Source organism: Mustela nivalis (genome assembly GCF_964662115.1).
Source record: "Mustela nivalis genome assembly, chromosome: 13".
Classification (NCBI taxonomy): domain Eukaryota; kingdom Metazoa; phylum Chordata; class Mammalia; order Carnivora; family Mustelidae; genus Mustela; species Mustela nivalis.
Genome location: NC_139032.1, coordinates 58,283,274 through 58,309,338, shown reverse-complemented (window position 1 = coordinate 58,309,338; position 26,065 = coordinate 58,283,274). Strand labels below are relative to the sequence as shown.

Sequence of the window (26,065 nt, the reverse complement as noted above, 5' to 3'; positions counted from 1 at the left end):
TGCTCCTGTGGGACTGCCCCCTTCCCCAGCCCTTCCCGGGGCCTGCCCTGGGCATCCTGGGGACCTGGCCCACACACCATTCAGCCGGCAGTTCAGATGGCCAGCAGCACTGAAGGAGCCAGGGAACTCAAAGATGGGGTTCCTTCGGGCCAGCCGAGCATCCTGTGGCCTTCGGTCTAGGCTCCCTGACAATCCAGGTGGCCCTAGTGGGTTCTTCCTCCTGTATTCCCGCCACTTGAGTGCTTGAGGGGATAGGTGGTTGGCTGAAAGCAGAACAGATGAGCGGAAGAGACGGGCAAGAGTTAGCAGGAGACAACATTTCACATCCACCCAGTGTGGCCATATAAAATGAGGGCTGGGAGTGCTTGGATATTATTCATAGAAGCTGGGGAAGGAGATATAAACATTTTAACCCCTGACCCCAGGTCAGAGAATAAGAAAGCATTCACAGGCAGCCGGGGTAGTGGTGGTGGGGGTGTAGAAATGCTTGCGGTGGAGGGTAAAGCTCATACCGTTATTGGGCCTGGAGGCCATGCTGCCCTCACCACCTCCCCGGGCTAGGCTTTCTGCTCGACTGAGGCTAGATCTCCAGGAGCCCAGAGGAGGCAAGCTTCCTGTTCCATGGAGACGGTACTCAGCCAAGGTCAGTAGCTTCTGATCCTCCTTCTGTGGCTGCTGGGAGGTGGCAGGCCGGGCAACAGGAGGACAGGAGCGGCTCCATGGGGGTGGGCTTTCTGTGGCTGTGGCCTGCTCTGGAGGAGGGGAGCACGAGGTGGAAGCAGAAGAGTCGGTGCTGGGCCCAAAGGGGCCAGCACTGCGGATGGGGGAGTAGCTACCCAGGGGCGATGGGCGTGAGGTTTCTGGCTCAGGCCCAGCTTTTCTGGCACCTCTGTTGGCAGGTGCCTGTGACTCCCCTGAGGGAGCTAAGGCTGCGACTTGAGCAGTGGGGGCAGCCAGTGGGGCAGGCTGCTGTGCACGGCTGCAGCCAGAGAGGCCATAGAGCTGGGAAAGGCTATGGAGGGCACGGGCCTTGGCCAACTGCTTTGGGAAGTGGTGCTGGAACACGAAGGGCTGGATGGGCAGCGTGGTTGGCCTCTGCTCCTTGCTGTAGCGAAGGACTGGTCGGCTGTCCGCACCACCCCCTGTGGCAACAGTGATGAAGGAAGAATCAGAGAGACAGACCCTAGAACCCCCAGGAGAGGAAGCAAAGAAGCAGACAGATAATGCTCACAGGGGAGAGGGGAAGAGATGGGCAGGAAGGATGGGTTGTAGGAATTGAATGCGGGGTAAGGGCAATCCAAGTTTGGGAATGTGACAGTGCTCCTCCCATCTTTTATAAAACTTTTTCTATTTTTTTACGATGCTTAACTCTTCTGTACTCTTGACTAGTCACCCCTTTTTCATTTTCTTGACTTCAAGGGTGGGTGTATCTTAAGCCTCCATCCTTAGATCTCCCTTTACATTTTCTCCCCTGTATTGTTCAAGTTCAGACATTCATACAGAAGACTCCTGAACCCATAGCTTTAGCCCCCACCTTCCCCTTAATCTTTGGATTATTCTGCTTGAGGATTCTGCTTTCACTTAAAATGTACTATTTTAAGCGTGTCTGGGTGGCTTAGTCAGTTAAGCATCTGACTCTTGATTTCGGCTCAGATTATGATCTCAGGCTCTGTGTTGGGCTTGGAGCCTACTTAAGATTCTTTCTCTCCCTCTGGGGTGCCTGGGTGGCACAGCTTGTTAAGCCTCTCACTCTTGGTTTCGGCTCAGGTCATGATCTCATGAGTCATGATCTCATGGGTAGTGAGATCAAGCCCCATATTGGGCTCTGCTCTCAGTGGGGAGTCTGCTGGAGATTCTCTCTCACTCTCTCCTTCTTTCTCTGCCCCTCCCCTGCCTCGCTCACTCTAAAATAAATAAAATCTTAAAAAGAAAAAGACTCTCCATCTGTCCCCCTCCCCATCAAAATTTTGCTATTTTCAGTAAGTTCATCTATCACCTTTCCTCTCATGACTTCCATTTCTGTCAAGGGCAGAACTACCATTTCCTTTTTTCTAAGCCTAAAGAGTTGGGAGTAAGGATCACAGATATTCAAGGTAAGATGTTATTTACTTCAAGCTTTTGCTCATCACCAGTCTCCACTAAAGCTGACTCATTTCATTTTTAAGCAAATCTAACTATAACATTTCTTCATTTGCAGCTGGAATCAGCCTCCTGTCACCTCCATCCACCCCATTCCTACTCTTTCATGATCCTGGCACTGGAGCCTCAGGATCCACATTTGCTCCCTCTACACAGAGCTGTGGTCCCCAACACTGGTCCTCTCTTGTTCTTTCAGCCAATCTTCAGGTCAGCGTCTCTCAACACACAAGGCTCAGAACTAAACACAAAATTCCAGGATACTGCACAGCCTGTCTTTGTGTGAGCTGTGCTTCTAATAAAACACTGCACACACTATAAACATCTGAATTGACACAAGGTGGTGCTACAAGCTTCCACGAAGCCAGAAACCCTGGGTGTGGCTCACTAGACAACTCTGGCTCAACAAATCTATGAGACAGGAATTAATATCCTTACCTGACAGCTCAGGGTATTGGAAATTTAGAGAGACTAAGTCATTTGTCCAAGGTTACACAACTAGGAAGTGCCAGAGCTAGAATTCTGCCTAAGCCGGAGTCTGACATAGGGACTAATGTTCTCTTTATCACACTGCACTACACAGGAAATGGTATCCCTCATCTTTTCCCATTTATTTACTTCATTGATTCTTAAGGGGATAGTGATCACAACCCCCAACAGGGAGGGGTTTCAGAATCACTCCCAGGGAATATATTCAAAATATACCCTCCTGTCATCTCCAATCTGTGCTTAGAGAACAATCTTTGTCATTCTCCCTTGCTTATTACTATGCTCCAGCCACAATTCCTTCTGCCCTTAAACATGCCAAGTTAATTAACATCTCAAGGTCTTTTGCACCTGCTGGTTCTACCCGAAATCATCTCATCATTCAGGCATCAGTTCAAATATCACCACCTCAGTGGTGACCACCCAGTCCCTCTGGGAAGTCACCCTCTGTCTCATTACCATGTTGTATTTTCTTTTCAGCATTTTATCCCTATTAGAAATTATCTTATTTGTTCATTATCTATTACTCCTCATAAGGACTCCAAAAAAGCAGGGCTTTGAGTTGTTCATTGATGTATCCTCAGTGCCTAGACTAGAGCCCAGTACATAGTAGGTACTGAATAAATACCTGTTAAATGAATGAATCCCCATGGTCACCCTTGGTTCAGGCTAGTCTTCCTGCAACCAGATCTTACATAAGTCAGATTTCTTCATAAAATACCAGTTTTATCCCCTGTGGCCCTACTGCCCACAGAATGAAGTCTAATCTTCTCAAATAGGTATCCACACTTGCCACCAATTAGATTGCTCCACTCAAACTCACACACCTGCCATAGACACCGCTCTTCCCACCATATTCCTATCTTTAAGTACACAGCCTTTCCTGTTGGGAATGCCTCCTTCCTTTCCATTTATTTAAATACCAAATTTCAAGGCTGAACTGACCCTGGCTTTTAGATTAGGCCTTCCCAACAGTAGCTTTATTATGCCTGCTATATAAAGTATGTTTGAATTAGACTGTTTATTTCTACTCTTTAAAAAAAAAAATCCTCCCCAGGTCCCCAGCATAGGGTTTGAGGCAGAGAAATGAGATAAGGGAAGAAGGAGGGGTCTGACCTGGGGAGTGGGTCTCAGTTTTGTCCCCAGGGAATACAGAGACTAAGGTTTCTTGCTTTTCTGTGGGACAGCCCTTGAGAAAATCAGAGACCACATTCACCCAAGTTTGCTGTTCTGTAGGTGACACAACCACAGTCCTTCAGTTCCTTCTTAAAATGAAGTACCCAGAACTTGCAGGTGAGTGCTAACTGTTCAGAGGAGTAGAGGACTATCTGCTTCTCCCTTCTGGAGTCTATCAATGAAGACAGTCATTTGAACTGTGTGGAAGCCCTTCCAAACTGCTGACTCATTCTGAATGTGCAACCAATTAAATATCACAAGTTAAGTCCAGCTTACCTATCAAACTTCACATTAGCCCCTGCTTTTTTGTTTTGTTCTTTCCAGATTTGGTAAGATCTTTTTGAATCTTGATTCTGCTGCTCAGGATGTCAAAGAGATCTCAGCTTCTTTTGTCATTCATGAATTCATTGAATTGTCATTCACTCTTTAATTTAAAAAAAAAAAAAAACCATGCAGAATTGAGAGAGGAACCGTATGGGAGGTCACTGGAGACTTGTGCAACGGAACAGCATCTCTATATGAAAAGTCTTACTCAATGATTAAACACACACACACACACACACACACACACACAACGCTTTAAAATGCCTCTCCCATCTCTGACCAGGACTGTTCTTGCCTTCAGAATGCCAGCCACAGCATCCCCTGGGCTGAGTGGCACCCACCAGGTAGTGAAGTCTAATAAGGGAGTGGGACGTGGGACTCTGGCCAATCTCTGCTGTTTCAGAACCCCCTCCTCCTTGGGGCCTCCCCTTTCATCCTCCACCCCAAAGGCAGCTTCTCTGTGTCTTTTTAAGAGTGTGAAGTCTTTTCAGGCTATGATCTCCCCAACAGCAGAGATTACACCATTAATGGTTCTTTAACCCACTCCCAAGCCAAAGGACCCGACCCGAGCCCACAGCATAGCACATGACCCTTTATCTCCCTTTCCCTGCTTTGTCTCTTCTTCCAAACCCTCTGAGATCTGCTTCCCCCCTCACTACTCTCAAATGTTGTTTTCGGGATTCTTCAGCCTTAATGTTAGCAATTTCTCTTCAAAACTTTGTTGAACCCAACTCTTTTTTGAAACTTTCACCTCCTCTAGTGCCTGTGGCTTTACTCTCCCCTGATTTTCCTAATTCTTCTCAGAACCTTTGAGTGTCGCTCTGCTCACCCTTAAATCATTATATCCTCAGGGCTCTCTGTCCTTGTTCCCTTTACAACTCCACACATTCTCCCTGGGGGCTCTCATCTACTTGAAGCTTCAGCTACCTCGATTATTCTGATGATTTTGATCTTTGTGGTCTCCTGACCCCCAGGGCATCTTTTCCAATTCGCCTTTCACCCAAACAACCAGTGATCTTTCTAAAATGCAAAGACCATCCCATTAAGCTATTAAAAACAACCAAAATGCCACTTCCCTGATTAAAATCCTTCAATAGTTCCCTCCACACCCTACCAAATTATCTGGCTATACCAAATTATTTAGAGTTTTTGTAAGCATCAAGTTATTCTTCACCTTTGTGGTTTCACACAGACAACTGTATGAACCCAGAATAAGTCTCTACAAAGCCTATTCCTCATCCTCTTTCTAGACTGGCTTTAAATACAAATTGTTAGCAGTCTTTCTCTGACATTTTAGTCTGTCTAGAGATGCCCAGTACTGTACACCTTCATCTCTGGTTTTTGTTCTTAAGTAGGCTCCAATACAGGGCTTGAACTCACGATCCTGAAATTGAGACCTCAGCTGACATCAAGAGTTGGCTGCTTAACCAACTAAGCCACCCAGGCGTGCGCCTCACCCCATCTCTGTGTATTAATGATGTTACCTTTTCTGTTTTCATCCATAGTCAGAATTCCTTGAGGCTAGAGACTATCCCTCACATCTATCACCAACATTTAACACAGAGCATTTATATAACAACTATTTAAATGGAATAAAATAAATAGGGAAAGAGCAGGCCCAGGATGCTTAAAGGTGAAGTGTCTGGATTCAGGCTCTTTGAAGAGCAGCAACAATCACTGACCAAAGAACAAACCTCACTGACACCCAGTGTGGTTTGCCTATGGGATATATCTCTATCTCTTAGGCACTGTAAATTCCTAAATGTCCCAAACTGAACTTGGGACTTTCTCCTTTTTCCAGGAAATCCACTTTTACATCAGTGTCTGTGGTCCCTATCCATGAACCATCATCTTTCCAGTCATCAAGGCTTACTATCACAGTCTTCTGCATACTTCCTTTCCCAATATATCAATCTCTGACATTTCAGTGTTATTTTTTATCCTTCCCTCCATTACAACTGTAGGACATGACCTGGACTGGAAAGATGATGGATCTAGGCTGAGGAACCTTTAGTGGTTATGGATAGGGTGGTTGCTAGGGCCCTATCACTGAGGAGGCCATGCATACATATCCTGGTATTCTCCAGCCTCTAAGTTCCTTACCGTCAGCTCTAGCTCTTGCATCCTTCTGGGTATGGCTGTTGGCTGGGCTCCCTGAGAGAGCAGGCCCTGGATCCATCAGCTGGGCCAGGGGTCCTTGCCCAGCAGCTCTGAGGCTAGCAGGTGGCATCTCACTGGACTGGGGGCCCTGACAGACCTGGGTGGACCAGGACTCTGGGCCAATTATGTCCATGCCGGGCCCTGAGGGCATGGGTGGTAGGCTGTGGCTACAGCGAGTGCCCTCGTCCAGTGGGCCCACCCTATCTTGTTGGGCTTCTGGGATGGGTGAGAACTCTTGGGAGGAGTCCCCAATGCTCACTCGGAGTGGAGGGGAGCCAGAGCCTGCAGCCTTCTTCCGGCCCTTGGCGAGCTCAGCAAAGGAGGTGACTCGCCGAGGTGGTGAGCCAGGCCCAGCGAGGGCCGCGGGACCCTCACTCAGGCGCACTGGGCAACTCAACATGCGTTCCAGTGAGCCCAGGCGGACAGGAGGGCTGCGCGCGAGGCTGCGATCACAGCTCCGAGAGCGCTGGCGTCCAGTGCTAAGGTTGGGGGGTGAAGTGTTAGTATACACTTGCCCCTCAATCACACCGGGGCCCATAGGAGCTGCTGCTTCCACCGAGGAACCCACCACTCCTTGTTCCTCTGTCTGGACTTCTGGCCTCTGGAATAGGTAATACTCAGAGGGCTGGCTAGGGCCAGGGTCTGGGCCAGGGCCTGGTGCAGGGCTTATCTTGGTGTGTTCTTCAGAGCAGCTGGTGATGGAAGAGCCAGCTGGGCTTGGGGATGACTGGGAGGAGAGGTCACAGGTGACAAGTTTATAGTAATTCTGGGTGGCCACAACAAGACGGGCCTGGCTCTGGAAGCAGGCTGTGAGGTCAGCCACACCTGGGCAGGGCTCACAGTGTGGGCGGTAGGAGTTGCAGTTGGCATCGAGCTCAGGAGATGAGGCATGAGGACAGCCATAGCTCCCTTCCCTTCCTCCGCTGTCAGGGTGGTGGGACTCACAAGACATCTTCGACTCGGCTGGGGAGGGCTGCAGGTCCAGGTAGAAGGCGCCAGGGTCTGAGTGGCTACAGAAAGAAGAGTTGCTGCAAGACTGTGGGGCGGAGTTGAGATTGGCACGGGAGTTGCCATGCATCTTGTTGTAGAGGGTGCTGAAGGTGACCAGCACACCATCTGAGCTGTTGCAGGAGGAGTCACTCACGTAGCCCATCGACTGGTCAGCCGCCTCGGACTGACTGGAGGTGCTACTGCAGCGGCAGTGCTGAGGCCCCGAGCCTGAGCATCCTGGGTTCCTTGGGGACTCATCTGAACTGAGCTTCCATTCCTGATCGAAGGAAAAGCCAGAGGTATCACTGGCTCCACCCCCACTGCCACTCCCCCCAGGTCCCCCACACTCATCCAGCTCCATGGTCTCTGCTTCCAGGTCTGGCCGGCAGCAGTGGCTAGGGCTGCAGTGCTGGCTCTCCAAGGTGGCCACCGGCTCCTGTTCCTGCCCCTCCACTACTCCAGCCCGACTACGCGTTGCCCCCCATGGCCTGCCCGCTCTGGGGCCAGGTGGTGGCAGCTGGAAAGGGGACAGATGGAAGGTGGGCTGACCAGCCCCATGCAGGTGGAAGGACTGCTGGGTGGCACTATCACCAATGCTGTCGTCATACAGATCACTAAGTCCTGGCTCAGCCGCACCCTCCTGCAGCAGGAAAGGATTGTGCCGTTTAGGGGCCCCAGGGCCTCTGCCATCCCGAACCCTACTCTTCGTGCTGTCTGCAGGCCGTGCGGATCCCCCTGCAGCAGAGTGCAGACTGTTGTATAGCAGCGAGTCAGCTTGTCCTAGGTCTTGATCATGCTGGGTGATGCCCAGGTCAGGGGGGCAGAAAGGATTGGATCTGGTGCTCCCACTACCTCCACTTGCCCCTCCACAGCACTGCCTGTCTGGGACCTGACAGTGCACCAGGGGGATGTGGTGGACGATGAGGGTCTCTCCAGCCAGCTTTGGGGGACTATCCATTCTGGAAATTTCGAACAAGGGCATCAACAGCACCAGACACTGCCCCCGGAGCCCAGTGGGGCAGAACACATTTCATCAGGAGAGCTTGGCACCTGGAGAGAGAGGGAAAGAAAGGGAACCTAATGTCACCTCCCTGGAAGTCAGGGACATGCCCTTCCCCAAAGCATTTTCAGATGGAGAAGAGCCCAAGGGGAGAAAAGACTCAGAGTCAAGATGGAGCTTGAGAGCACAGCCTGACAGAGTAAGGCCACCCTGCTGGACTTTCCACATGGCACAGGTCCAGCTCCTGAGTGCCTGCTCCATTCCACATCGGCCATGCATCCACTTGTGACAAAGGGCAAACCCCTTTTCATGCCACCTATGAAGGTCTGGGGATCTCAAGAACAGTAATTTCTCCTTTTCTTTCAAGGACATGTTCTTAGCAGTAAACAATGATGATAAGTCCCAACTACAAAAAAAGCATGAAAACTTAGAAAAATCATCTAGGATGCTGAAAGGGTGCTCGGCCCTGAGGGGGACAGAGAGATGCCATAAACCCAGCTATAGTTTGCCAGCTCTCAGACAGGGGTAAAATCATGAGTACGAACTACATCATGTACTCATGGCAATAAGCTATTAATTTTGCAAGAAAACTTTTTTTTAAATATTCTGTATGGTTTGCCCCCATGTCACTTCATTTTCTCCTTTGAGCCCCAGAATGCTTGTCCCTCTATGCTGGCTGTGGGCTAGCTAGCGATCCTCACTCTCCCTCCTACTGTCCTGGAGCTTCTACATTTTTCCCTTTTCAAGACTTTATTTTATTTAATTTAAGATTATTTATTTATTTATTTGACAGAGAGAGATCACAAGTAGGCAGAGAGGCAGGCAGAGAGAGAGGAAGGGAAGCAGGCACCCTGCTGAGCACAGAGCCCGACGTGGGACTCGATTCCAGGACCCTGAGATCATGACCCGAGCTGAAGGCAGTGGCTTAACCCACTGAGCCACCCAGGCGCCCCTCAAGACTTTATTTTTTTAAAGATTTAATTTATTTATTTGACAGAGACACAGTGAGAGAGGAACACAAGCAGTGGGGAGTGGGAGAGGGAGAAGCAGGCCTCCCGATGAGCAGGGATCCCGACATGGGGCTCCATCCCAAGGCCCTGGGATCATGACTGGAGCTGAAGGTAGATACTTAATGACTGAGCCACCCATGCACCCCTCAAGATTTTATTTTTAAGTAATCTCTACAGTGAATGTGGGGCTGGCACTCACAACCCTGAGATCAGGAGTCACATGCTCCACTGACTGAGCCAGCCACGCACCCCTGTCCTGGAGATTCTTGAATACAGAGACCGAGTTGGGCATTAGAGTGACTACAAGTATGGGTGAAGCCAACCTTCTCACTGAGGGAATGGGTGTCTATTTCTATCACTTTTGTATCACTCAGGCACACAGAAAGCCTAGCAAACATCATAGGCATAATACACTCTTATCCGGCTCAGGATACAGATCTTCTGAAGTGCCCAAATTCTGCCCAGTTTCAGTCCAGAACTTTCACTATCAGGGTCCCCTAGAAAGTATTCTCTTCCCACTTTTTCCTCTAACAGGCTAAGGTAAAGTTCTCTCCTGTTCAAAGTCTCCTGGTCCCAAGCACACAGAGCCCATTCAGAGATTCTTTGGTCTGCTGGCTGGACTGTGGCCAAATGGCTTCTTCAAATTCTAGTCTCCTGTGCTACCAAGTTCAAGTCCTAACAGTCGTTGCTTGCTTAGACTCCTCCTATCTATTTTTTGCTAATTCATTCATTTCTCATCCTTCCTTTTTTATTCCTGTCATTTTCCTTCCACCCACTATGAATCTAATTGCTCAATGCCTAAGTTTTCCGTCATTTAGTTGAATGCTTAACATCAATTTTTAAAAATTTAACTCATTTAGATTACAGGATCACAGCTCTTTATGTGGAGTATAGAAAAGATCTGGGTAAGTCACACATGCTCAAGGACATGAACAGGAAAAACATAAATGAAAAAATTCAAGTGGCTGATCAATACGTATGTGAGGAATACAGTTTTAAAAATTTATAAATTAAATTACATCAATAATAAAAAGCGAGTGTTGATCCTTTCTCCCCGCCACCCCCCACCTTTACGTTCTGAGAGGAAGACTTCTTTGTTGGACTTCCAACCTTTTGGGAGTTGATTGGGGTAATGAGTTCATATGGAGAAAAGTAGAAACCAGAGAGGCTAAACTGAGCTATGAGGTTTGAGTTCTACAAGAAAACATGGAAATAATATTTGTTATCTTGGATTGGGTGATGGTTTCCCAGATATGATAGATAAGGTGGACTTCATAAAATTTAAAAACCTTCATGCTTCAGAGGATACCATCAAGAAAAGACAATCCACAAAATGGGAGAAAATATTTGCAAAGAGATTACTGATCAAAATATATGAAGAACTATTCTTATAACTCAACAATAGAAAGACATATAACCCAATTAAAAACTAGACAAAGAACTTCAATAGACATTTCTCCACAGAAAACTTACAAATGGCCAATAAACACATGGAAAGATGCTCAACATCATTAGTCATTATAGAAATGAAAACCACATAGATACCACTTCATCTCCACCATGATGTCTAAGATAAAGGATAGTAACAAATGTTGGTGAGGATGCGGAGATATTGGAAACTCAACCTTGTTTGAGGCATTGTAAAATGGTACAGCCACTTTGGAAAATCAGTCTGACAGTTCCTTAAAATGTTAAACATAGAGTTACCACATGACCCAGCAATTCTACTCCTGTGTATATATCCAAGAGAAAGGAAAACACATGTTCACACAAAAGTTTGTATATTAATATTCACAGCAGCATTCACAGTAGCCAAAAAAGTTGTAGCAAGCCATTATCCATTAACAGATGAATGGATAAACATAATGTGAAACAGAGGCACCTGGCTTGCTCAGTTGGTAAAATATGTGATTCTTGATCTCAGGGTCTAGACTTCAAGGCCCACTCTGGGTGTAGAGCTTACGTACTTTATTTTTAAAATTTGGTTTCTCTTCTTTTCTTTTCTTTTTTTTTTTAAAGATTCTTTTTTTTTTTTTTTTTTTAAGATTTATTTATTTATTTATTTGACAGAGAGAGAGATCACAAGCAGGCAGAGAGGCAGGCAGAGAGAGAGGAGAAAGCAGGCTCCCTGAAGAGCAGAGAGCTCGATGCAGGGCTCAATCCCAGGACCCTGAGATCATGACCTGAGCTGAAGGCAGGGGCTTAACCACTGAGCTACCCAGGCGCCCCTTAAAGATTCTATTTTTAAGTAATCTTTTGACCCAAGGTGGGGACAGAACCAACAACCCTGAGATCAAGAGTTGTGCACTCCAACAACTAAGCCAGCCAGGAGCCCCAGTGTAGATAGATAGATAAAGCTGCAAAAAACCCCCGATGTTAAAAAATAATTTGATATAGGGGTGCCTGGATGGCTCAGCCATTAAGCCCTGCCTTCGGCTCAGGGCTTGATCCTAGGGTTCTGGGATTGAGCCCCGCATCAGGCTCCCTGCTCAGTGGGAAGCCTGCTTCTTCCTCTCTCACTCTCCCGGCTTGTGTTCCCTCTCTCGCTGTGTCTCTCTCTGTCAAATAAATAAATAAAATCTTTTTAAAAAATTTGATATATGCATGCAATAGAATATTATTTAGCAATATAAGGAATCAAGTAGTGATCAATGCTACAATCTGAATGAACCTCAAAAAGGTAAGTGAAAGAAGCCAGTCATAAAAGGCTTCTTTGTATGGTGTTGTATGATTCCATTTATACGAAATGTCCAGAATAAGCAAATCCAGGGAAACAGAAAATAGATTAGTGGTTGCTGGGGACTGGGGAATGGGGAGTGACTTCTAATGGGTACAGAAGTTCTTTCTGGGGTGATGAAAATGTTCTGAAATCAGACAGTGGTGATAATTATGAAAGTTTGTCAGTAAAATAAAATCTATAGATTTTTATGGTATGTGAATTATACCTTAACAAAGCTTTTATTTAAAACCTTTTTTAAAAATAGAAAAAATATTAGGATTTATGAGAAGAGGAAAGGGGAGATGAGGAAGGGAATGGGTGTTGAGCAATGGAGGGGATTAGGCATTTGCAGACACAAACTGAGAAAGACAAAAGAAAGAAAGCTGCCTTCAAGTATGGGATTTTGTTGAGAGGAATAAAGAGGATTTTTAGGAAATTTAGCTATGAAGTACATGAGATAATTTTCCCTTCACGATTCCCCATCTCTTTTCTTCCTTCACCAAGAAGACTTGGGTTCAAATATATATGCTACAAGGATAACAGAAAGTTGCAAACAACCTAAAATTCCAGTAACAACAATCCACAAAAAAGTACAGAGCAGAGTATCATTAAAATAATATGTTAAGGGGGCCTGGGTGGCTCAGTGGATTGCCTTCGGCTCAGGTCATGATCTCAGGGTCCTGGGATCGAGTCCCGCATCGGGCTCTCTGCTCAGCGGGGAGCCTGCTTCCCTCTCTCTTTCTCTCTGCCTGCCTCTTTGTCTACTGTGATCTCTCTCTGTCAAATGAATAAATAAAATCTTTAAAAAAAATAATATGTTAATATGATTACTGACTTGGGAAAATGTTAATAAAATGTTAAGTAAAACTGCAGACACCATTTTTGTAAATAAATACATGTCTATTACGTGTCTTAGTCTGTTCAGGCTGCTATGACAAAACATCTCAGACTATGCGGCTTATAAACAGAGAAATTTATTTCTCACAGTCTTAGAGCCTGGGAAGTCCAGGATCAAGGTGCCAGAATGGCTGCATTCTGCCCTCTTCCTTGTTCATAGCTGGCACCTTCTAGCTATATCTTTATATTGTGTAAGGGACAAGGGAGCTCTCTGGAGCCTCTTTTGTAAGAGCACTAATCCCACTCATGAGGGCTTTGTCCTCATGAACTATCACCTCCCAAGGCCCTATCTCTTACTATCACTACCTTTGAGGTTAGGATTCAACATATGAATTTTAGGGGACACAAATATTCAGACCGTATCAATATGCATGAGAGAAAATTTGAAGGCATATACAACAAAATATTAATAGTGCTTAACTCTATTGAGCAATGTCGGATTATTTTTAATTTTACTGTTTCATCTATATTTTCTTTTTAAATTTTTATTTAAATTCAGTTAATTAACTATAGTGTATTATTAGTTTCAAAGGTAGAGTTCGGTGATTCATCAGCATATAACACCGAGTGCTTATTACATCATACGCCTTCTTTTTTTTTTTTTTTTTCCATATGCCCTCTTTAATGCCCATCATCCACTTCCTCAACCCCCTACCTACCATCCCTCCAGAAATCCTAGTCATTTGTATTTTCTAATTTGTATGTAATAAATATCTATTATGTACATAATTTAAACAGTTTTGTTTTTCTCTTTTAGATTTGGGGGGAGAGGTGCGGGAGAGACTCTCAAGCAGGCTCCACACCCAGCACAGAACCTGGCAATGGTGCTTGATCTTACAACCCTGAGATCATGACCTGAGCTGAAATCAAGAGTCAGATGCTTAACCAACTGAACCACCAAGATGCCTCATTTTGTTTTCTTTAAACAACACAGATACAGTGGGTTCAGGGCTTAGAGAGGGCAGCTTCCCCTTACTTACATAGAGTATTAAGTTTCCCCAAAGTCTAGGCTATCATGTGACACCTGGACTAAAAGGAGCATAGAAAACTGTCTTGTACGGATAGGAGTACTTTCAGGAAAACCTATGGGCTACAGCCATCATTTGATCTTCAGTGAATAGCAACCAACCCCCCGTCCCCAGCACGATTTTCAAGTAGCATTCACAAATAAAACGTACACACATAAGAACTTTTGATTTGATTCACAAAACTATTACTGAGTCATACAGGCTTCAAAATGGAAAAACATAATGACACAGAGTCTAGAAGGCTGATCCTCTAAACCAGGGAGAGAGAATAAATGGATACAGAAGATGATGAAGAACCTTTGGCTAGAGGATACAGAGAGCTGTATTACAATGTTGTTTATGTATCTGTCTCCCAAACTAGAGTTCATTCCCTGAGGTTAGAAACTGGAATATAGTCAACTCCGTGTCCCCAGAACCTATACATAGTGCTCGGAATGTGGTAAGTGCTTGGTTATTTGTGGACTCATAAACGTGACTTGTTTATCTTTTTATAATTGAGTTGTAGGAGTTTTAAAATTTCCTTTGTCAGATAGGTCTTTTTTTTTTTTTTTTTTAAGATTTTATGTATTTATTTGACAGAGACAGTGAAAGAGGGAACATAAGCAGGGGGAGTGGGAGAGGGACAAGCAGGCTTCCTGCCAGCAGGGACCTGATGTGGGACTTGATCGAGGGATCCTAGGATCATGACCTGAGCCAAGGCAGATGCCTAAGGAATGAGCCACCCAGGCACTCCCATCAGACAAATCTTGAGAATATTTTCTCTTAGCTTGTCTTACATTTGTTTTCTTTTTCTTTTCTTTCTTTCTTTTTTTTTTTTTTAAGATTTTATTTATTTACTTGAGAGAGAGACAGTGAGAGAGAGCATGAACGAGGAGAAGGTCAGAGAGAGAAGCAGACTCCCCATGGAGCTGGGAGTCCGATGCCGGACTCGATCCCGGGACTCCAGGATCATGACCTGAGCCGAAGGCAGTCGTCCAACCAACTGAGCCACCCAGGCGTCCCTTACATTTGTTTTCTTAATGTTGCTTTTCAATTAATGGGAAGTTTTTAATTATATAAAATCACATTTATCTTTTTCTTTTTTTATGGTTAAAGCTTTTCATGTCTTATCTAAAATGTCTTTGCCTATCCCAAGATCATGAAGAAAATTTTTCCTTTTTTCCCCCCTGAAAGCTGTATAATTTTAGCTTTTATATTTAGGTTGTGTTGAATTCTATTTTAACTATAAAACTACATCACTGGTGGATTCATTTTATATTTTTGTATCTTAGAGAAGGTCTTATTCCTCCCTGATCTCTACACAACCAAGGGAAATGCCTGCCCAAGAGTTCCTTCACAGACAACTCTAGGTCAGCCAACTAAGGTGAAGTTCTGCAGACATCCTATGCGATTTTGTACTCATGCCTCTGCCCCCCTCCCCCAAATATGTTGTCTCACTGATCCTCACAACAACTCACCAAAATAGGCAGAGCCACTTTCATTTTAAAAAATGAGGAAAGCAACAATCAGAAAAAAAAAAGGACTTGTCCAAGATCACTCAATGAATAAATGACAGATTAAGACAGGACTCAGGAATCTTACCTTTTGATCAGTTAAGAATGTAATGAGAGTATACTATACATGTGACTTTATTTCAAACACCACAGAGCACATACCTCTTAGACTTCTTTCTTGGGAATAACTTGTTCTATAATAATACAAGTTTAATACTGCAGCCCATGAACTCTAATAAAGTAAAAGAGAAAACAATGGGGTAGAAGAGCTAATTCCAGACTCATTCTGTACCCTGATTAAGTGGAGAGACATGGAAGATGAAGATGCAGAAAGAACAGAGAATCCAGAATAGGAAGAAAGTGGAAGAAAGCTCTCAGAAGATGGGCCTTCTAGCTATGATTACTAGACAGATAGTGGTGGGTTCAGCCAGCATCAAGTGAGGAAGTCTAGCTCTCTAGAACCAGGGTAAGCTTTCCATGAGAGCCCTTTTCCTGGCTCCCATCCCAAATTGGTGTCTCCTGGCCTATCGTAACAATACTATTTATTAGTGATCATTCATTGATCTCTTGCATGCCAGGTGATTTACATATGTCATCTCTAGTTCCCCTATAACTTTTTAAAGATTTATTTATTTATTTTAGGGGGAAAGGGATGGGTGGGGAGGGGCAAAGGGAGAGAGAGAATCTCAGACTCCCCACTGGGCACAGAACCCGATGTGAGACTCAATGACCCTGAGATGATAACCTGAGGAGAAATCAAGAGTCAGATGCTTAGCCAACTTAGCCATCCAGGTGCCCCACCACTCTAATTTTTTTTTTTTTTTTTTTTAAAGATTTTATTTATTTATTTGACAGAGAGAAATCACAGGTAGATGGAGAGGCAGGCAGAGAGAGAGAGAGAAGGAAGCAGGCTCCCTGCCGAGCAGAGAGCCCGATGCGGGACTCGATCCCAGGACCCTGAGATCATGACCTGAGCCGAAGGCAGCGGCTTAACCCACTGAGCCACCCAGGCGCCCGCCCCACCACTCTAATCTTTTAAAGTAGGCATGATCACTTCCATTTTACACATGAGAAAACTGAAGCATAGCAAGAGTTAAGTAGTCTGCTCATAATTACACAGCTGAGATGGGACACAAACTCAGGTCTGCCCAATTCTTAATTATTTCTACTACAACTCCCTCCCAAAGAAAATGATCAGGGCCACACCCTCTTCCTAAAGTCTTGGCATTTACCCTGCCAGGCTGCTTCCTACCTTTCCTGTATAGGCCCGCACTCTAGCCTCCACTTACATAATTTGTGTTTACCCACTTCTCTATTCTCTAAACCCATTGTCTCTTTCAATATTACTGCCCCAGTAATATGAATGTTACTAAACAGTCTTCAATTCACCTTCTATTGCAGCTCCTGGTCCTCATCTCCCTTCCCCCTTCATAGTTCCCAAGGCCCCCTTTTCCTGTTCTGTAGTTCACATTCCTAGATGCTTCCTGGGAACTAACAACCTCCCACAACTTCCCAGTGTATTCCCCAACCACATATTTGCACAAAGTGGAACTACTGACTCCTATTAGCATATTTTTGAATCATCCACCAAGGTGGTGAATGGAAATGGGAATTTAAGGAACTCTACCTGCTCAGCAATAAGGTAACTCTGGGCAGGAAAATGTTCTACACTCCAGAAGAAAGGTTTCCTCTATTTTTGGTCATCAGCATCTCTCTGCCAGTCATTGAATGCCTTCCCTCTTTTTTTGGGCCTTCTGAAGGAGGACTGGGATGACAGTGGTACTCAGTTGCTAATCTCTAACAATCTGACCTTGACCTTAGGTTCCATGAGGAGCATCAGTAGGACGGATAACCTTTTTCCTGTCTGGGTCCCCTCTGTGGCAGGACTGAGGGAGGAGAGGTAGAGGGTGCATTTGGGAGTATCAGCTTATGGTCAGGTCCCTTCCTGTTAGGAATCTAGGTCTGTATAAGGAGACCGATTGTAACAAGTCAGGTGCCCTCAGCATAACAGTGACCACCTCCCTGCGCGCCCCCAGTAGACTGTGGAGCCTCTTGGTCAACATTCTTTCTTATTCCATCCTTACCGAGAGCCTATTGGCTTCCGTGGTACCAGAAGATATGTGTGTCCATAGGTATGTATGTTTTTGTATGGAGGAAAAGGAATGAGCTGGATGTTTCCCAGCTCCTCCTCTTGAAAGCTGCTCAAATCCCTGCATTTTCTCCATCATAAACTTATAATAGGTTTGGGGGTGTCTCCTCCCATTAAGCCTTTGTTCTTAGATCTGAACCCCTCCACCCTGGCCCACACTATAGTACTTCATTAGAAACGCCCAGAGAGGAAGGAGGGGATCTGCTTCTTTACAAAACAGCATTAGCCCAAGCCTCCGCACCATAGCACAAATATATGCAAGGATGAGCTCAGCTAATGTTTGCTCTCATGCTCTCCCCCTCTTTCTTGCTCACTCACTCTCTCTCTTTCGGAAAGACAAAGCCAACCCTCAGAAACCAGGGCCCAAATGTGCTGATCGGTTATCCTAGCGTCTCTGCCCTGCCCCTCCCCCCAGCTCTGCTGAGCCATACCTCTGTAAGGAGCCTTGAGCTGTACCCGGAGGCTTCTGTTCCTTTTGCACTCCAACCAAGCTCTACCTTGACAGTTCCAGCTGAGGCATTGTTCCACAGGACCACACAGAGGGAACTGATTTCCTAAGATCTGATTTCTGCTAATACAATGGCATCGTTGCTAATGCAGGGAGCCTGCGCAATCCCAGCCCCAGGATCCTCACTGCTGCTGCCGCCGCTGCCACTGGTGCTGCGGTGACGTTGCTGCTAAGGGAAGGGGGAAGGGAAAGGAGCAGGCATGCCCACAGTACAGCCACTCAGCCTCCCTCCCTGTCAGTCCCTGTGGGCCCTTAAGCCCAGGGAGGGGGGTGGGGAGGGAAAGGAGTCAGCCACAGAGGGCGGGCAGTGCTGGAAGGCTGAGAGCTCTAAAGGCAGCGAAGAAAATTAGGGAGAGAGCGGGGCCTACCTAGCTTCTCTCTTGTCCTTAGGAGTCTCAGGGAAAGTCTGGGCAGAGGCTTAGAGCTTCCTTTCTTTATGCCTCTCCTTTTAGATCTTAGCCAGAAACCTCTCCCTCCTCTCTTCAACCCACTCTGAATGACTCCTTGTTTTCCAGCTTTTTCCTTTCACTAAGATTCCAGACGAGCCTCAGGGTGGGGCAGCCAGCGTGGGAGGGGGTTCCTGAACCTTGAAGGGAGGTTATAAGGACCTGTCATCAGTCTACCAGCAGGCAGAGTCCTTGTGGATCCCAGCTGGACTTAGCACTAGGCAATTAAGGGTGTGCCTCTTCAGAGAAATGAGGTCTGTCTCAGAAAAAAAGGGAGACTGGGCCACAGGCAGGCTTCTTCTATACACTGGGTGGTAGTGAGACTGAGGACCAAGCTGGCAACAGGCCCCTTCCTAACAAGGGTCCAATTCAGTTCCCTGGATTTTCAGAGGGCCTGTTAGTGTGGCCGGAATAGAACCTTTCCCTTTCACCTACATTAGCTTTTGGACATGTGCCGAGTGGGGTCCAGCTGGGCCTGTGATGAGGCAGAATCCATTTGGCCAGGGTGAGAGGCCAGGAAGCTTCTTTTCCTAGGGAAAGGAAGGCTAAGGAAAGGGAGTGGTCTCCCCTTAGCCACAGAAACATCTCAGTTCTACCTGTAGACCTACAGAGCCCTTGTAAGCTCCACCTTACTCGTTCTGGGGCAGTTCTGTGGGGATCAGTGAACAGTGGAGAAGTCACAGCCAGAGCCAACTGTATAGCAAGCAACAACACTGTCCACTTCATACCACCACTCCCTGCTGCCACCCTTGAACACAGAGATAGTCGCAAGCTGGGCTTGGCCCCCAAGTACTAGCCCGGTAGTCTAGGTCTCCTCCCAGTGTTGACCAGTATCTGGATTCCACAGCCAAGCCCTTGGATTTCAGGTCCCTAGAAAGAAGCCTGGTGTCCACTGGCCGGGACCACAGCAGCCACCACTCAGGATACAGAAGAGATGTAGTTTCTCTCCCTTATTGCTTCTTCTATTCCCTGTGAGACCCATGAGGCCACTGACGATATGTTGGGAGGTACAGAGTTGTAGAGAGAACAGAAGCGGGTGAGAACCCCAAAACCTACCTCCAACCTTGATCTTTTTTTGAGGGGACATGGCACCATGATCCTATAAAGCAGAAACAGTGAGGAAGAGAAGGAGAAAGGGAGTCTGCTTCCTAAAACTAACCATTAGTGATCCTCACAGGGAAGTTGAAAGTGGCAGATATGGTGTCACTGTACAAGCATATCTCCTTTTACCGAACTTTGTTTTGCTATGTTTTCAATACTACTTTTTTTTTTTAAACAAATCGAAAGTCTGTGGCAAAACTCTGTGGAGCAAGGCTCTCGGTGCCATTAACATCATTTACTCAATTTGTGTCGCCGTGTCATATTTTAGAATTCTCACAATATTTCAAACTTTTTCATTATTATTATATTTGTTATGGTGACTTGTGATCAGTGATCCTTGATATAAAGCTGTTGTTAATTATTTTGGGGTGCCATGAATCATACCCATATAAGATAGCGAACTTCATAAATGTTGTATGTGTTCTGACTGCTCTATTCACTTGGGCTACTCACCTGTATCTCCCCTTCCCTGTGGGCCTCCCTCTTCCCTGAGACATAATATTGGAATTAGGCCAATTAAAATTCGTAAGATGGCTTCAGGGTTTTCAAGTGAAAGGAAGAGTTGTACAACTCTTACTTTAAATTAAAAGCTAGAAATGATTAAGCTAGTGAGGAAGGTGTTTTGAAAGCTGAGATAGGCCAAAAGGTAGGTCTCTGTGCCAAATGCTTATCTAAGTTGTAAATGCAAAAGAAATTTCTGGAAGGAAATTAAAAGTGCTACTCTGCTGTAGCATGAGTAGCACTTTTCATATGAATCATTAGAAAGCAAGAGACTTATTGTTGCTATAGAGAAAGTTTCAGTGGTCTGGATACAAGATCAGACCAGCCACAATAGTCCCTTAAGCCAAAGTCTCATCCAGAGCAAGGCCCTAACTCTTCAGTTCTGTGATGGCTGGGAGAGGTAAGGAAGCTTCAGGAGAAAGCTGGAAGCTAGCAGGGGTTGCTTCCTGAGGTTTAAGGAATGAAGCCGTCTCTGTAACATCAAAGCGCGAGGTGAGGCCGCAGGTGCTGATGCAGAAGCTGCAGCAAGGTCTGGAAGATCCAGCTAAGATCGTTCATGAAGGTGGCTCCACTAAGCCACAGGTTTTTGATGAAGACGAAATAGCCTTCTACTGGAAGAAGATGCTTTCTAGAACTTTCAGAGTTAGAAAGGAGAAAGAAGTCAATGCCTGGCTTCAAACTGTAAAAGGACCGGTTGACTCTCTTGCTCAGGGCTAAGGCAGCTAGCTGGTGACTTTAAGTTGAAACCGGATTGATATACTATTCTGAAAATCCTAGGCCCTTAAGAATTCTGCTGAATCTGCTCTGCCTGTGCTCTGTAAACGGAAAAAATTCTGGATGACAGCACATCTGTTTACAACATGGCTTGCTGAACTTAATTTTAAGCCTATTGTTGAGACCTCCTGCTCAGAAAAAAGATTCCTTTTGAAATATTACCGCTCATTGACAAGGCACTTGGTCACCCAAGAGCTCTGATGGAGATGTACAAGCCTGCTAACAAAATATCCACCCTGCAGCCCATGGATCGAGGAGTCATTTTAACTTTCAAGCCTTATTTTTTTTTAATTCTTAAATTTTAAATTTTATTTTCTTGAAGATTTTATTTTTTCATGAGAGAAAGAAAAAGAGAGAGGCAGAGGGAGAAGCAGTCCCCCCACAGGGCAGGGAGCCCTATGTGGAACTCAATCCCAGTTCCGTGGGTTCATGACTTGAGCCAACGGCAGATGCTTAACTGACTGAGCCACCCAGGCACCCTCAAGTCTTACTGTTTAAGAAACTTATTTCATCAGGCTAAAACTGCCATAGGTGGTGATTTCTTTGATTGATCTGGGCAAAGTTAATTGAAAAGCTTCTGGAAAGGATTCACCATTCCCGGTGCCATTAAAAAACACTGGTAATTTATAGGAAGAGGTCAAAATATCAACATTTAACAGGAGTTTGGAAGAAGTTGATTCCAAACCTAAAGGATGACTTTGAGGAGGTTCAACACTTTAGTGAAGGAAGTAAGTGAAGATATGATGGAAATAGCAAGAGAACTAGAATTAGAAGTGGAGCCTAAAGATGTGTCTGAATTACTATAATCTCAGGATAAAATTTTAACAGATGAGGAGTTGCTCCTTATCGATGAGCAAAGAAAGTAGAAAGTGGTTTCTTGAGATGGAATCTACTCCTGGTGGAGATGCTGTGAATTCTGCTGAAATGACACAAAGAATTTAGAAATTACATAAACTTAGTTAATAAAGCAGTGGCAAAGTTTGAGAGAATGGACTCCAATTTCAAAAGAAGTTCTACTGTGGGTAAAACACTATCAGACAGCATCAAATGCTACTGAGAAATTGCTTGTGAAAGGAAGAGTCAATTGGTGCAGTAAACTTCACTGTCCTATTTTTTTTTTAAAGATTTTATTTATTTATTTGAGAGAGAGAGAGAAAAGAGAGAACACCCACGCATGAGCACAAGTTGGGGGTGGGTGGGCAGAGAGACAAGCAGATTCCTACAGCTAACCAGGGAGCCTGATGTGGGGTTTGATGCCAGGAGCCTGAGATGACAACCTGAGCCAAAATCAGATGCTTAATGGACTGAGTCACCCTGATGCCCCTTTAGTTGTCTTAGTTTAAGAACTTCCACAGCCACCCCAGCCTTCAGCAACCATCACCATGATCAGTCAGCAGCCCTCAATATCGAGGGCAAGACTTTCCACCAGCAAAAAGATTCCAACTTACTGAAAGTTCGGATGATGGCTGATATTTTTAGCAATAAAGAGTTTTTAAAAAAGATTTTATTTATTTATTTGAGAGAGAGAGAGAGAATGAGAGAGAGCAAGAGAACACGAGAGTGGAGAGGTGAGAGGGAGAAGCAGACTCCACAATGAGCAGGGAGCCCAATGCAGGACTTGATCCCAGGACTCCAGAATCATGACCGAGCCAAAGGCAGTTGCTTAACCAACTGAGCCACCCAGGTGCCCCAGCAATAAAGTATTTTTTAATTAAGGTGTGTACATTTTAAAAGTCATAATGCTATTGCAGACTATAGTATAGTAAAAACATAATTTTCATATGCACTGGGAAACCAAAATATTCATTTCCCTTGCTTTTTTGCAACATTCATTTTATCGCGGTGTTCTGGAACAGAACCTATAATATCTCTGAGGTATAGCTGTACTTCCCTCTCCCCTGACAGACACCTCAAAGTGGGCTGGAGAAGCAGCTTTAGGGTAGGACAAAGTCATTCTCCATGACCAAGTGCTTGGACTTCTAGCATCTTACTGTAAGATTTCTAGGTCCAGGATCTTGTTCCCTGAAATTTCTGTGAGGCTAAGCCATGTATCACACTGGAGAGCCACTATTTAGGAAATGTTGGTAAATTTCAAATTTTCAATGCCTGGCTTATTTCACCATATCATCACCTACTTTCTACCCACTATTGCTAAAAATCTATGCTTTTTTTTTTTAAGATTTTTTTTGTTAAATTAATTTGACAGGGAGAGAGAGAGATCACAAGTAGGCAGAGAGGCAGGCAGAGAGAGAGGAGGAAGCAGGTTCCCGGCTAAGCAGAGAGCCCAACGTGGGGCTCAATCCCAAGACCCTGAGATCATGACCTGAGCTGAAGGCAGAGGCTTAACCCACTGAGCCACCCAGGTGTTCCTAAAAATTTGTAGTGCTTTTGATGAAAGATCAAATTATTTTCTGGTTAGCAACAACAAAAAAATTTTGTCACACTATAAACTTCAACTGGCTCCTAATTAGTATTCTCACTTGCAATTTACATTCCACAACCGCCAGATTCATCTCTTTAAAGTACCATCTTTCTTCAATACGTCACTCCTCTTGCCCCTTTTAATGGTTTCCCATTACCCAGAGAATCAAGTTCAAACTCATTTTGGCTTTCAAGATCCTCCATCTTGGCTATCTACCTACTCTCTCTCTACACAAACTTACTTCTGACACCCCATCATGTAGTCCTTCAAACCTGTTTCATAATCTCATTTCCACTCTGCCACCCTTATTCACATTCTCCTACCTATTATAGTTGCCTGTATTCAGAATTATCCAAATTCTACAAGGCTCAAATCAGTTCCTTCATCAAGTCTTCACTGCCAGGAATGATCTTCCTGTCTTCTGAACCTGTGGCTACAGGTTGTTGGTTTTACAGACAAGAAAAGAATCCCACAAAAACCAGTAGATCTATATGGGATTGCTAATTTCTTACACTGCCTAATAGCACCATTTAAAAAATAATAATAAAACTTCACATCAACTATAATCATTGCATAAGAGAAAGCATATTGTCATAATTTTTCTCATTTCATTGTGTACTGATGCAAACTTCATCAAAAAGTAGTATCAGTCCATGAACAGTTTTATTAAATAAGTCATTTGTCCTTTGATATGTTTAATGTTCTTTTTTCATATCTACTTTAATGTCTCTTTTGACTGCAAAATCCAAGTTAAATTCATCTTTTTTAGGGGCGCCTGGGTGGCTCAGTGGGTTAAGCTGCTGCCTTCGGCTCAGGTCATCTTTTTTAAAAATTTTATTTATTTATGGCAGAGAGAGATCACAAGTAGGCAGAGAGGCAGGCAGAGAGAGAGGGGGAAGCAGGCTCCCTGCTGAGCAGAGAGCCCGATTCGGGGCTCGATCCTAGGACCCTGAGATTACGACCTGAGCTGAAGGCAGAGGCTTTAACCCACTGAGCCACCCAGGTGTCCCAGTTAAATTCATCTTCGCCCAATACCCAGTGTGTAGGACAGAATCATTTTTGTTCTGTTTCCCACAAACCTAGCACAGTGGTTGGCAGATACAAGGTGGTTAGTCCAAATCTTGCTGGATGAGAGTAGTGTAAAAGAAATGTGCCTTGAGTGTAAATGAGAGTGAGTGGTAGACAGATCTGACTCAAAAGGCTTACAAGACCCTGCTATTCACGTTGTGGGGGGGAGTCTATTAAAAGAAAGCTTAGGTTAAAGCCTCTGCCTTTGGCTCAGGTCATGATCCCAGGGTGCTGGGATCGAGCCCCAAATTGGGTTCCCTGCTCAGTGGGGAGCCTGCTTCCCCCCTCCCCTGCTGCCTACCTCTCTGCCTACTTGTGATCTCTGTCCAATGAATAAATAAAATCTTAAAAAAAAAAAGAAAGCTTAAAAAAAGGAATAACTCTTCATAATCTTGAGTTAGGCAATATATTCTTGTCTAAATAATATATTAATATTATAACAATACCAAAAGTACAAGTGACAAAAGAAAACACAGATAAAGTGGACTTTGTTAGAATTTAGAGCTTTTGTGCTTCAAAGGACATAATCAAGATAATGAAAAAAAAAAAACAAAACAAAAACAAACCACAGGATGAGAGAAAATACTTGCAAATCAAATTTCTGATAAGGGATTTCTATCCAGAATATATGAAGAACTCTCACAACTCAAGAATAAAAAGACATATAACTCAATTAAAAAATGGGCAAAGGATCTGAATAAATATTTCTTCAAAGAAGACATAAAAATGGTCAACAAACACATTAAAAGAATCCCAACATCATTTGTTATCAGGGAAGAGCAAGCCAAAACTAAAATGAGATACCACTTCACCCTACTAGAATGGCTGAAATCTAAAAGACAGATAATAACAAGTGTTGATGATGTAGAGAAATCAGAACCCTCATACATTGCTGGGAGGACTGTAAAATCGTGTAATCACTTTGGAAAACAGTCTGGAAGTTCCTTAAAATCTTAAATATAGAGTTACCATATGACCCAGAAATTCTACTCCTAGATATATACTTATACTAGATAAGAAATGAAAACATATATTCACACAAAAGCTTGTATATGGGGATGCCTAGGTGGCTCAGTGGGTTAAGCCTCTGCTTTCGGCTCAGGTCATGATTTCAGGGTCCTGGGATCGAGCCCTGAATGGGGCTCTCTGCTCAGCAGGGAGCCTGCTTCCCCTTCTCTCTCTGCCTACTTGTGATCTCTCTCTCAGTCAAATAAATAAATAAATCTTAAAAAAAAAAGCTTGCATATATGAGTGTTCACAGCAGTATTCATGATAGCCAAAAAGTGCAAACAACCTCAGTGCCCTTCAATAGATGGATAAATAAAATGCAGTATGTTCATAAAAAAGAGTATTATTCAACAACAAAAAAAGGAATGAAATACTGAAACACACTATAACACAGATGAACCTTGAAAACATTATGCTAAATGAAAGAAGCCAAATACAAAAGGTCACATATGGTTTGACCGCATTTATATGAAATGTCCAGATTAGGCAAATCAATGGAGACAAAAAGTAGGTTAGTGGTTGCCAGGGACTTGGGAAGGGGAAAATAGAGATTGATTATAATAGGTATGGGATTTTTTTTTTTTTAAAGATTTTATTTATTTATTTGAGAGAGAGACAGTGAGAGAGAGCATGAGCGAGGAGAAGGTCAGAGAGTGAAGCAGACTCCCC

At 44.6% G+C, this 26,065-nt stretch overlaps 1 protein-coding gene across 6 annotated transcripts in view; it reads right to left on the bottom strand.

The window, feature by feature from the left end:
- The window catches only part of RUSC2 (RUN and SH3 domain containing 2), a 70,349-nt gene that overhangs the window by 4,925 nt on the left and 39,359 nt on the right, over window positions 1–26,065 (bottom strand). Inside the window, exons 1-4 of one of the 6 annotated variants that reach the window (XM_082694724.1) lie at window positions 18,000–18,252; window positions 6,226–8,322; window positions 513–1,142; window positions 78–263 (exon numbers count right to left, since the gene is read on the bottom strand). In XM_082694724.1, coding sequence (XP_082550850.1) covers window positions 78–263; window positions 513–1,142; window positions 6,226–8,254 — 2,845 coding nt within the window. In that variant the 5' untranslated portion in view covers window positions 8,255–8,322; window positions 18,000–18,252. Of the gene's footprint in view, window positions 1–77; window positions 264–512; window positions 1,143–6,225; window positions 8,323–17,999; window positions 18,253–26,065 lie in introns of those variants that run through there. The other 5 variants (XM_082694725.1, XM_082694726.1, XM_082694727.1 and 2 more) reach the window with 5 other exon arrangements.